The sequence below is a fragment of the Empidonax traillii genome, unplaced genomic scaffold (assembly GCF_003031625.1).
Source record: "Empidonax traillii isolate 1590-97213 ecotype Southwest subspecies unplaced genomic scaffold, ASM303162v1 scaffold166:size2381449, whole genome shotgun sequence".
Lineage (NCBI taxonomy): Eukaryota > Metazoa > Chordata > Aves > Passeriformes > Tyrannidae > Empidonax > Empidonax traillii.
The window spans coordinates 902927-915900 of NW_020955359.1; the positions used below are offsets into that span (position 1 = coordinate 902927).

The 12974-nt window shown below is 43.8% G+C and overlaps 1 protein-coding gene across 1 annotated transcript in view; it reads right to left on the bottom strand.

The window, feature by feature from the left end:
- Nucleotides 1-6944, bottom strand: part of XYLT1 (xylosyltransferase 1) — a 168399-nt gene extending 161455 nt beyond the window's left edge. The window contains exon 1 of the mRNA XM_027885461.1: nt 6700-6944. Coding sequence (XP_027741262.1) covers nt 6700-6921 — 222 coding nt within the window. The 5' untranslated portion in view covers nt 6922-6944. The remainder of the gene's footprint in view (nt 1-6699) is intronic.
- Between the last annotated feature and the right edge of the window lie 6030 nt (nt 6945-12974).

Sequence of the window (12974 nt, forward strand, 5' to 3'; positions counted from 1 at the left end):
TTCAGTCCTGCATCTCATGTAAAGCCTGGGAATAACTCCATAGGAGGCAGAGGTTCACAAGGCACCAAAACCATTTTGTGCTTCCAAGCAAAGCCTGGAAATATTCTTTACTTGCCCAAAAACTGGGCAGCCAATTTATAATGCTAGCCTCTTGCTGAGTTCTTTCTTGATCCATCCATGCTAATCAATCCTTTGACTCATCCTACCCTTAGGCTGTATAGTGCCAATCACAGAGAAATTCTGATTGGTGAGTGGAAATCACTGAAGAAGAGTTTGTGGAAGTCCTGAACAGGTCCCTGATGGTAATACTGCAGAAGTTCCACATGTGACTCTTTTAAGCACTAGCAGCTATACTTGCTATTCAGCCTGTATGCTCTTCAAGGCAGGGACCTTTCCTCACATGTGTCTGTAAGGCTTCTAGTGCCCAGATGGTGCCACGCAAATGAATAATAATTATATTTTCATGTAGGCCATTATTGTGCATAATGTAAATTACTTTCACTGATCCAAGAGGAAATAATTTTCTCATTTTGAAATGAAAAGAGAGAGTAAAAATAATGATTATTTGTTTGATGCTATTATTATAACAATAATTACATTTGTGGGTCCAGAAACCTCAGCTGGTCTGTACTGACTTTACGGAGCTGTGCCAATGCACGGCAGCTGACAAGCTGGTCCTGGTCGTTGCTGAAGGTCTCAACAACTTCACAAGGACTGATTAGGCAACCAGGACTTCTGCTTTCCCTTCTCCCACAGAGCAGTCTCCTGTTCAACACATCCTCTGTGGAACAGCATCAAAGGCCAACCACTACTTAAGAAAAATGAAGGACTGAGGTTCCCAAGTCTAAAAATCAGAATTAAACACTTGAAAGTGCTGCTCCTCAAATTCCAGTAATACAAGCAGTTATACACACCAGAACCCATGTGCCCTGCAAGTATCTGCACAGGGACGCTCCTGCATCTGCTCAAATCAGACATCCCACCAGCCTAAATTAGAAGAAAAAAATACAGGACATTGTATTCCAATTAAAGAGTCACTGTAAGAGCTGCAGTGAAGTGCCAGATCTAATTTTAACACTGTAAGGAAAAATTAGGAAGTATTTGATTAAAATTAATCCTTGAGGTTATATAATTTGACTGTTCCTACAAATTAAGTTCACTTTATGCTTTCATTGTACTCCCGTCCCTTCAGCAGGCACTAATAAGATGCTGTATCACAGATCTCGGACTTGTAATGAAGGGAAAAAATATTTTGTAACGTATTTCTGAATACAGCCAAAACATGTGGCAGGTAACGAGGGCCTTTTACACCAAAAAGTACCCATTTTGCAACAGCTAACAGGAAGTAAATGGGATTTGTACATCTCCTGTACAACAGCTGGTCTTCTCTTGCTAAAAAATTAAAATGCTTCTATTTCAAAGGGAACATCTGCAAAATCCCATCATACATTAAAGAATAAAAAACCGGCACAACGAAAAAAAGCACCAGTGGCCTGAAAAAGACTTCCGATCCAGTTCGTGTAACACCTTCCCACACTCCTGCAGAGAAGATGCTTAACAAGGTAACTGCTGCAGGAGACCATCAATCTAATCCGGTTCTAATACTCCTCTTAAATGATGCATACATTTGTCCTCTTACAGAAAAGATCTGTTTGTTTTATTAACGTGTGCCTTGTTAAGCGCTAAGACTTTGCAAAAATCATTACACAGCTTCCAGCTGCAGATGTATTGTCTCCCCCCCTTTGCCATTACAAAATGATTAGTTGTCTCCATTCTCCTTTTCAAATGTTATTAAAGCTGTAGTGCAGCATGATTAAGTTCCCGATAACAAGTAAAACTGTACTTAATGATCGAGTCACTACCATGGACCCATTCTCTAAGAAATATATAATTTCTGGACACATAATAGCTCGACATTATTAATTTTATTCACAACTTAAGGTACCTTAACTAAGTTGTGTCAATGAGACGAGTGCATTAAAACAAGTGAGACTCAGTTTCCAGAGCTTGATTCACACTGGACTGAAGATTAACATGCAAAAGACCAGATCACATTAAGCCCCTTTGCACCTTTCAGGTCTGAAAGCTTTTCTGCAAAGCTTTTCTTTTCTTCTGTTTAGAGATGAAATTTTTGAAGCCACATGTCTACATCAACAAGCTTCCTAGAGGGGAAGATGTTTAAACAGGTACCCTCGGCAGAGGGTAGGTCCAGGTTGTGTGCATGTTTCTGGCTAAACAGTGCTGGGAATCCACCATCAAAATCTGGAAGTTCCAGAAGCTAATACACTTCAAAAGAGCCTGAAAGAACCTCAAGCTTTAGAATTATATACAAGGTGAATTCTGCACCATTCTTAGTTTAGGGAAGCATTTTGAAAAGGCAGGGGGAAATAACCGATGGATGGACTTCAGAGAAAGTGGAATAAAGGCTCCTGGGTTTTCTTTGCTGTATGATTCCCCCAGCGTTCTCCAGCATTAGAGTTGCTGCTACTTTGCCATTAATTACAACAACTGCTCACAGGTTTTATAACCATTAGCGTGGAGTAGAGCAGCATCCACTGGATGCCTTTGCTTGCTTCAGTAACCAACAGGGATCGCAGAGTTTAGGCACACACTGTGATCACTTTTGGCTTATTTCACCTTTATCTGGTGGAGCCCAGCATGCATGACCAAGAGTTGGCAAGGAAGGAAGCAAGAAAAAATATAATGTACTTGAGCACATTCAGCTGATCAACCCATGGAGGACCCAGCCTCACCCTCCACATTCCCAGGAGAAGAAGAAAAACCCCATTTCCCACTACAGAAATAAAAATAAGGAGGAGAGACACTAACGATCCTCAGGACTGTGCTCCCTAGCTTAACTTCTGCTTGGAATTAAAGCTACTCACTGTCCCCAAACACATGACACTTCCTTTTCATTCTACAGTTCTGAACATTTTGAGCTATCGATACATTTGGTTCCTTTGACAGCTTCACACTGGAAGAAATACACCATTTCTTTAAAATGAATACGCAAAACTTCAGACTAAAGAAATGCTTTGATCCCAACACCAGCAGGCAGGAGCTGCATTTCACTCAACTGACACAGTAACAATGCACTGGCATTTTTGCTTTATGGCAAAACAGGCAGCAGTGAAAACCCAACGGTACCAGGAGGCACAAAGGAACAGCACGTCCCCACAGACATGGCCTTCAACACTCAATTCCAAGGCAGGGGCCACAGCTGGGTGACACAAGTGCATCGCTGCGACCCACAACCGCCCCTCAGTGTAACGCCGGGCGCGAGATGCGACCACAGCAGATGCTTTGCTGTCACAGCCCTCTCATCACCAGCAGCCCTGAAGCAGGGATTGGATTTGCATTCCATTTTCTTCCCTTTGGGCCCCCAACACACAACATCCACGAGCCCCTTCCACCAAGGCTAGCAAGCTGCATTAAAAAGGCCTGAGACTGAGCAGCATGCTTATGGTATTTTCACAAAAAGCTGTTGCACACTTTTCAAAGATAAAGGCCCTTACATAAAGATCAAACCATTCTCAGAATTCAGCTTAATTCTTCCATGCTTTCGATGCTTGAGTTTTGCTGCACGAATAAATCTTGTGCAAAGGGTGTTGAGCAGCTGCAAAAACTGTTGCAAGTACCCACTGAAATCACTGCTAACGATACACTTCATACTTCTTTAAAATTATCTATAAGCTGGTTTAATTAAATATGGAACAACTGCAGGAAACTGCTTATGACTAATGAAAGCTCCAGATGTAGCTGGCCAGGGGATCTAGCACAGTAAGTGTTTTCAGTTGCAAAATAGCTCCATTCAAAATTGCCTCTTCCTGCCAAGTTGGCAATTCCCATTCAATTACGCACAGGTACGGGGCAGCCCTTTTACTATGGTACAATGTTATTTCATTTACCAAATGATATTGCTTATTACATATATCTGACAGCATTTAATAAAATGCTAAAAAACCTTTAAGCACCTGGTTCAAAGGATTATGTTTCTTTTCCCATAGACACAAATTACCAAATCCTCACACTACTTACGTCCAACTCAGTAAAGTAAAATAGGTACCCCCCCCTTTCAGTCTTGCACATAGAGCAGAGACAAATTAAAACCACAGTAAATAAAAACATGGTAACCTCATACAGCAACATTCAGACACAGGTTTGAGAAGCACTACCTTCAGCAAAGTGCCCAAAATTTGGTTTGCATAATTATTTAGTATAAACGCTCTTATAAAGGTAATTGGTGGGGCAAGTGAAAAAAACATGATCAAGTACTACATCACAGACAAACAGTTAGCAGCCTTTCAAAAATATACTCCTCAAAATATATTAAAACACACCATTCCCTTCACAGACCAAAGACACATTAAAATCAATACTTTTTTTTGGTGAAGGGCCCCTAAGATGCGCTTAACCGAAAGATATTATGGCACTACTGTATTCACACCAGCCAGCTTATCCAACTGTTGCAAAGCAATTTGACATACACAAACTATAGGCAACTTGGGTTGAGAAGGATAATAAATTTGCTTGGGTATTACATAAATTGCATTGTAATGGGGAAACAAAGCAAGAGGCAAAAAAGACAATTTTCTTTCACATCAATTATGTACTGTGCAATTCCATTGATCAGAGATTTTCCTCATGAACTGAGTCTGAAATCAAGACTGGGCCTGCCTCAGAGACAGACAACATAGCCAGGGTTAGATAAATCAACATCTGCATGTCAGGAGTGCCTGGGAACTTCACCTACCAATGTAAGCCAGCTGCCAGGTTTTTAAGGCAGAAATCTACACAAACCCAATCTCCCTATCACTTTTCCACCATTTTAATCAATAGATGGATACTAAAGTGTGAGGTTTTGTATTCTGACAAAGTAATTTTAAGGATGACGGCCACTTTCCAGGGTGCAGGTTAAGCAAAGCCACAAGTACCATAAAGTAAACTTGAAGAAGCACTGCCAAATCACCTCTTGACAAAGCACTTTGTCAATTATGCTGCCACTTCTCTTGAGCCTTGTTGCTTCCCAAAGTCAGACACAGCAGCACAGCCCAGGGAGATCCATACCAGTCATTTAGATAAGAAGGGGAAAATAGGTGCAACTCAGCATGTGTTTTAAAACATGTTTTCTATTCAGAACCCCAGTGCTCCATCTTTAGGTCTTTGATCAAAACTGTATGCACAAAGGCATGATTCAGAAGTGCCAGCATCAAAATAATCATATTCTACGTCTGCGTGTCAGCAGCACGGAAACAATTAGCTCTCGGCCCTGAACTCGGCGCTTGTTCCAGAGCGCTGGGCGCAAACTGGACACCGTGCCAGGACGTTTGTAGGACAACTGCTAACAGCACACATTCCAACGCTGCCCCGGAGCCCACAGAAGAAGATAATTTCCTAGAAAGCCTGGGGAGCTGGGAAGCAGGGCTGGAGCCCCAGGTGCAGCCTGCCACCTCCCGGCCCCCTGTCTGCCCAGGTACCAGCATCCACCAACCTCGACAACTCACGGTGGAGAGATGAGAAAAGGAAAAAGCTGGAGAAGACTGAAAGATGAAAGAATAAAAGACCAGATGGACAGGAAAAGAGGCAGAGGGCAGGGTGCTGGAGGAAAAATAGTGGAGCCTAAACAGCTACATTTATGAGGACGACAACTACCCAGATTATGTGTAGAGATAAAAACTGAATTCAATAAACAAGAATTTTAATTTTCAGCTCTAGAAAGCACAGCGGGATTTGCACACAGTGGATGGGTATGTACCACCTTTCATAAAAGTTGTCCCAAATGTTACTGACAGAGTACTTGTGTGTTCAGGGCACAATTCTCTCCAGCCTTTCTGTGGCCAAAACACCCACAGTCATTTACAAGGGTAAATCATCTCCCCAAGCTCTTGCTTTCAAGATGTAAACAGAAATACAGAAACAGACAAAAATAAGCATGCATACTTTGAGAGGCAGGACTTATTTAATATAAGCCTACTGCTGAAAGAATTAAATGAAAACCAAAGGAAGCTTCTCTAGAGCTGAAGAATCCTAGTACTGGTGGTACATATCTAAGGTTTGCATTAACTGACCAATAACGCTGTTAATTTGCTTTTTGAAGTGCCTACTAGAAAATTCAAAAATGCAACTGGCAATAGAGCCAGATTTGCAATCCCTTGCGGTTTCAGGCCCGAGTCATTTGAATGAAAACCGGGGAGTTTGCAAAAGAAAGAGGAAAGAGACAGAGTCCCCATCCTGTGTGTATAGTTTCAGTATCCCTGAGTTGTCAGCGGTTGATAAAATGATTGCATTACATTTCACCACCCGTTACCTATCGGGCCTGTTAGAGCCGTGCAATAAAGAATAGCGCCTGTGCGGTTTTCTGGGTGGAAAAAACAAAAGTAGCAGTAAAACAAATCCCTAGGAAGATGCGAGACAGGCGGCTCTCCCGCGAAGTTCGGGGATGCCGGGATGCCCGCGGCGGGCAGCGCCGGGGACGGGACGAGAGGAGAGATCCCTCTCCCGGGGACGGGAGAGGATCCCACGGATGCATTTTCTGGCTCTGCATCCCGGACCCCGCACCGCGGCACCTGTGGGAGGCGCCCGCGCGGGGCGAGGGGACCACCAGCCCCGGGGCGACCGCGCCTCGCCCGCCCCGCGCCCCCCGCACCCCCGGCACGGGTGCAGCGAGACACACACGGGCGCTCCCGCTCCCCCGCCTACCATCGCCTTGCCGTGCGGGGCGGCGGGTCCGCGGCGCTGCGGCTGCCCCCGCTGGTCTCCGCCGCGGTCTCGCTTCTCGCGGCCGCCGCGCTGCTCCTCGCCGGCGTCGAGGGAGGTGAAATTCCAGACGAGGAGGGTCTGCAGGAGCAGCACGGTGAGCGCCGCCACCAGCGCCGAGCGGGAGCGCCGCGCCAGCCGCCGGGCGCACGGAGCTGCCACCATCTTCGCTGCTGCTGCTGCTGCCGCCGCTGCTGCTGCTGCCGCGCTCCCGAGAGCCGCCGCATCCGCCGCGGCACCGAGTTTTCAGCCGGGCAGAGCCAGACGTCAGCAGGAGGAGGGCGGAGGGGGGAAGGAGGGAGGGAGGGAGAAGGAGGAGGTGTGCGCGGCGCGTGGGGATGGGGGAAGCCGGCGGGGAGCCCTGGCGGCGCGGCAGCCCGCGGGCCGGGGCAGCCCGGGGCCAGGGGTGGGGTTGGCGGAGGAAGAGGAAGGAGGAGGAGGGGAGTGGGCTGGAGGCGGAGCGGCAGCGGGGGCTGCTGCCGCCGGCGGGCGGGCTGGAGAGCCCCGGCCCTGCGCGAGGGGAAGGGGCCGGGGCGGGGCCGCTCCGCGGCTCACGGCGGGCGGGAAGACGGGAGAGGAGAGGAGAGGAGCGGGGAGGGGGCGGCCGGCGCCGGGGCGGGCGGCGACTGCCATCTTCTGAGGAAACGCGGCCTGGCGGCGGGCAGGAGCGGGGCGGCGGCACCTGGCGGGCTGTGGAGCCGCGGCCGCTCCTCGCCTCGCCTCGCCCGGGCGCCGCCTTTGCCCCTCACCTGGCCAGTGGCAGCCCCCGGGTGCGAGCACCGGCACGGACGGCTGCGGACCGTGTCAGGGGCAAAAATGGTCCAGATTCCCCAAGACTGAGATTTTTTTTTTTAATGTTTTTTTCTTTAAGCTAAAAGGTCACTGGCAGGGTTTGGCCTCCGGGGAGCGAGGGGGAGAGCAAGGTACGTCACCTGCACAGCACGGTGAGGTTTGCAGGTACCAGGCTTAGGCACAAGGTGACTGTAATTAAATGCCCAATGTTCTCAAAAAGTGAACATAATGGACGACTTCAGTTGCCTTTTTCTCCCGTACTGCTATTGGCTTTCTAATCTGAAAGATCTCATTATCTGATGATAGTACTGAAGTAGGCATTTTTTTTTAATCTGCCTGCACAGTGCCTCTTTTTGTAAACCTAATTCCACTTAACAAACCAAATCCAAAGGAAAAAAAATACTATCTCCTGATAAGAACAGTTACTTTTTTAAATGACAGCCAGGTAGGATTTGCAGAGACCAGCAGGATTTTGCTTGCACTGAAAGTGCTTTAGTTTCTGATCTGAAGAAAATGAAACAAGTAGTAAGATTCAGAAGCATCTCTTAGTAAGGGAATTTGCCTCATGATCCAGTGAAGCTACAAATAAAATTTCAGAGGGGTTATCCTTTGTTGCACTGTTTCAGAAGCAGATGAAGTACGTGGCAGATTAGTGGTAAGAAGCATTGTACTTCACAGAGGTGCACATGATTGGAAATACAGACTTGCTAATATTGCAAGTTTTGATACTAATCTCATTATTTGATGGAAGAATCAGGTTTAGAAATAAATAATGTGTTGTTCCTAATGCACAGATATTGAGGCTCTAAAAAAACCTGTGTCCTCGAGAAAACAAGGTGGTTCCATACACAGCACTTCCTGGGCTCTTTTGGTCCCGTCCTGATTTCTGATGCTGTTGAATACTCATGTCACTCACTGGTGCAAAACCATCAGCTCATTGCAGTTGCCCCTCATGGATAGAGCAATGAATCCTGTATCAGGCCCAAGCACAAACATGCAGTTTCAAACAGGGCCACACTCCCAAGTGTCACTGACAGCAAGGTGTCTCTAAGCAGTGAGGTCAAAATACATCATTAGTAACTTCCAGGAAAGTCAGGAGGGAAAGGCTCCTCTCTGTGTGATGGCAGAGCATTGGCTGACCTTCCATTCATGTAATGGAACAGTGTCCATCTTTGCCAGCTGCGGTGATGGCAAACTGTTCTTAGTGGGCAGAGAGCCCATGATAGCAAATTTGGACAGTGCCAGGCTTCCCCAGCGGTTGCATGTGCATCAGATTTGCTGGTCACACAGTCCAGCAAAGTGAGCTGTTACAACAAAAAAACCCAAAGGATTCGAAGGATTCAGAATCTTCCTGAATGTTCTGACAGAGTCTGCATAGCTCGGGAAGTTGATGGATAATTTTTATCCCCAAACATCAAATAATTGGGCATTATAAATATAATCAAGCAAATCTTCTGATAAATATAAGATAGAAGTGTCTTCCACTTGGGATTAAATGTTTTTCTCTTCAAAAGGAAGTTGTGGTCTTAGCACGTGGTTGCCCCATGCAGCCTTCCCTCAGGCTTGTAGAGGGCAGGAGGTGCTCATGGTGCCAATAAAAAAAAGTCTTTGAACAGGCCAAATGTCTGAGATCTCTGAAGAGCCCCCGGCTTCAGGGCTGATTCTGATCCTGCAAACCTCATTGGGAAATGGAAGGCATGTTCCAACGGATACCCTACAATGGCTGAAAGTCCTGAAATCAACATCCAAACCAGGCAATGCTTTAGCACAGGGAATCACTGCTTTCTATAAAAGGAGCACAGCAGTAGTTATGATGAACTTGTGATCCATGCTTCTTAAAATTTTTATGAGCTATTGGTAAATTTCCTCCAGATTTTATGGGGCAACTTTTATGCTGGAAAATGTATGCATTTTCCTAATCTCTATATAATTACTGAGACTGATAAGGCAGGGAGGAACAGCAGTGTGTGCTCAGTCTTATATATGTCCTACTGAAAGCCCATCTGGAGAGAAGATTTGTATCCAAACCACAATAATTTATAGGCCATAAAGTTCTGAGTCTTCGGTGCAAAGTCAGCCCTGCGTATGGGCGGGAGCCCCAGCATGAGACTCTCCTGCACTGATAGAAAAAGTGGAGCGGGGAGAGGAGCAGGCACCTCCTCCCTCAACATCCTCCTTTCCCTGTATATAGAGAGATCATGTAAAATCTGGAAAGGAGAATGCTGTAGGTATAGCAACCACTTTTAAAACCATGCTCTGACCAATGACCACTAACTGTTCAAAACATCCTCCTTCTGTGCTAAAGAAAACAGCCAAATAGAAGGAGCGTAATTTCACTAATTAATTCTTTTTCTGTGCTGATCCAAAGTAAAAAGTAAAAAGGGCAAGGCTGATTATCTTGAGAACCTGAAGATTAAAAAAAAAAATCACAGAAAGTAAAACATTGAACTGTACAAATCCAAAGAACAAACCAAAATGAGAAATTACATAAAACTTAAAACTTTAAAATGGAATTCTCTTATTATCACATTCATGAATAGTGGCATCTCAAGAGAGCTGTGTTGCATTAGAAAATATTTAATCTGGTTACACAGAAGATGTTTAAGAGTTATCACTGAAAATTCCCAATGTTGCCCATGTTAGGTGAGATGATTAGTGTCTAGCACAAAGTAAGATGAGAAGACCAAGATTTGATTCTAAATATACAAGTATTATGTTTATTGCTCTTAACCGTCAAAGAGATGGTATTTTAAGCGAGGATAACAAATGTGACTTGGCTAATTTGCTTTAGAATCCTAGCAGATAATTGGTTTAAATATTTTTTACCACTGCACAGGTAAGTAAATTCAGTGTGGGTGTGTTTGAGAGACAGTGGGTATCAATCTTGGCTACTTAAAATGATGTTAAAAAAGAACAATATTCTGTTCCATTTTAGTCTGATCTACTTTGCTAGATTTTCCTATCCTGTTATAAAAATTGTTTCCTCCTCCTTACAGTGTAGATATGGTCTAAAATTGTATCAAGTAACCAGACTTCTTACAAAGAAATAAGTTGAGAGCAATGTTAATAAGCAATATCCTTTGCTCTGCTTTGCAGAGCTTCTGGTCCATCTGGTGAGCAAACACAACAGGCTTATCTGAACTCCAACTCACAGGCTGACTCATAGGTGGTTTAGAAACACAATCTGTAATCAGTGAAAGACTAAGTTATTTCAGAGTGAGGATTTGCATTTTTCTTAAAAACGGTCATATCCCTATCACATCAGAATTTAGACTTCAGATATATGTTATCAGGGTGAAGGGGGAAAAGGTGTCTCTATGAATGAACTGATTTGTCTAAGATTGGTTATCTCTAATATACTCAAAAGAAAACCTGTGAAGAATGCAGAACAAATAGCAAATTTGTGTATATTCCTATGATTTCAAAAAAAAATCCTAGCACCTAAGTAGTGCACCTTAGGAACAAAAAAGGTTGAAAATAGGCCACAAACAGTGTTCAGTGAGTAATCTACAGCAGCAGTAGCAATATCTTCTAAGGTTTGGGCTTCTTCCCTGAAGTGACAAGTTCTTTTTGTTCTTTTTTTTTTCTTTTTCTTCTATCACCAGTGAGCCAGAACAACACACCACTGCTAATCATTTCAGTGAAGCGTTGTGCCTACGGAGGACATATCCCTTTTCTCTGGGAGGCTGGCAGACTTACGGGTCTGTGCATCAAATCTGAACGAGCCAAACGGGACAGGGAATTACTCCTTGAGAATTTCACCATCTCAGACTATAGGTCACTGCTCTGCAACAAGTTCCCAACTCATTGCTTTTTGTTTTAAAATGCTGGTGTGTTGCTGTACTTTAAAGGTACAGGAAGTATATCTTGATTTTTCTGGAACCACAGAACTATCATTAACTTTGTGTTCTCCAATTCAGTCATTTTATGGTTTACATATATTTTCTTTACCACTCAGTTGTGCTGTACCACAGACATTCACTCTTCCATCATTTCTTTTCATAAACAAAACAAGATTCTTTGCCGTGTACTCATTTTAAATCAGGCTACTCTCCAAGTGAGTTACAAAATTTAGGTTCTCTCTTACGTGCATGGGCAGAACTAAAGTCAATGGTCAATGAATATGCAAAAGCCAAATTTTTGACACCAGGGTTTCATTCTGGTTACAGTATCTATAAACTAGCAACTGACTATACTGTGTCAGTATAGTCAAAGACAATAAAAGCAGGTTCACCATTCAACTGATATAAAATACATAGTATGTGTGTGGAATATATGTTACGTCTTGCTTCTGAGAGATAAATTTAGTCCAGGACCTCGGCATATGCTCCACTTCAGGAAGTGAAGGAAAATGGAAGAATTATTCCCTCCACCATCACATTAAAGCATCCCTTTTTCTTTATAATCTCTTAGCATATAAAACCCTTTTACTATCAATGAGGGGGAATGGCTGTATATGTATTTTATATACAGCCCTCAGTGTTGTGACAGCTTTTTCTTTCAGCCAGTGGTCGAGGATAATCACGGAAGGATTACCCATCTGTTCTTCCATGTGGCATTCTGTCTTCAGTAAGGAGATACTGCAGTTCACAGCTTCCTGCAGTTCTTTTTTTCTGATGTTCTCTCATTAACTAAAAATTGTTTTATTATCTGTCTGAGATACTAAGTTGGAAAGTCTGGAAGACTCATGAAGGTGACCTACTTTGCATTATCTAAATTAGAACCAGCCACTGCCTGTTGCAAATAGCGCTTTGTTTAGATGCAGAAGGAACTGGTTTCTTCGGCTTAGGCTTTCATTCTGGGTTTTGCTTTTTTTTCCCCTGTCTATTCACTTGATGGAAAAAGACAGGTAGTATCCAAAAAAAGGAAAATCAAAGGGCAAGAGAAGAAAAAAAGGGACTTCTTTGCTAAGAGTGACATTATAGATTATGTTTGCATGATTAGCCAGTTTTTCTAAACACCAGCAGTTTCTAGACTACATCTATGATGACATAGCAATGCAAAGTATATGTAGAGAATTACTGAGATATCACTATCAGTTGTTGTAGAAACAATAACTAGAAAGGAAACAAGCTTTTTAAAGAGATTTCTATAGTCTTTCATGATGCCTAACACTGGAAAATACAATATTTTAAAGACAAAGTTTTATCCTTAAGCTTCTGATATGGTTCATTTGTATGAAAACTTGCTACAAAAACATATCTAATGAAATAGTGTGGCTGTTCTTCATTAGGAGAGCCATTTTGGGGTAATTGATTTAATATACCCTTTTCTGTCAGAAACATGGTTCATGATAGTATGTCAAACCCAGTACTGGCAGCCTCAACAGATCATTTTCAGACAAGAGATCTGGTGTGCCTTGAAAGAAACACGGCTTTTGGAGGAGTAAGGCATGAGTCCATGTATGGCAAAGATGACTGTGTCAT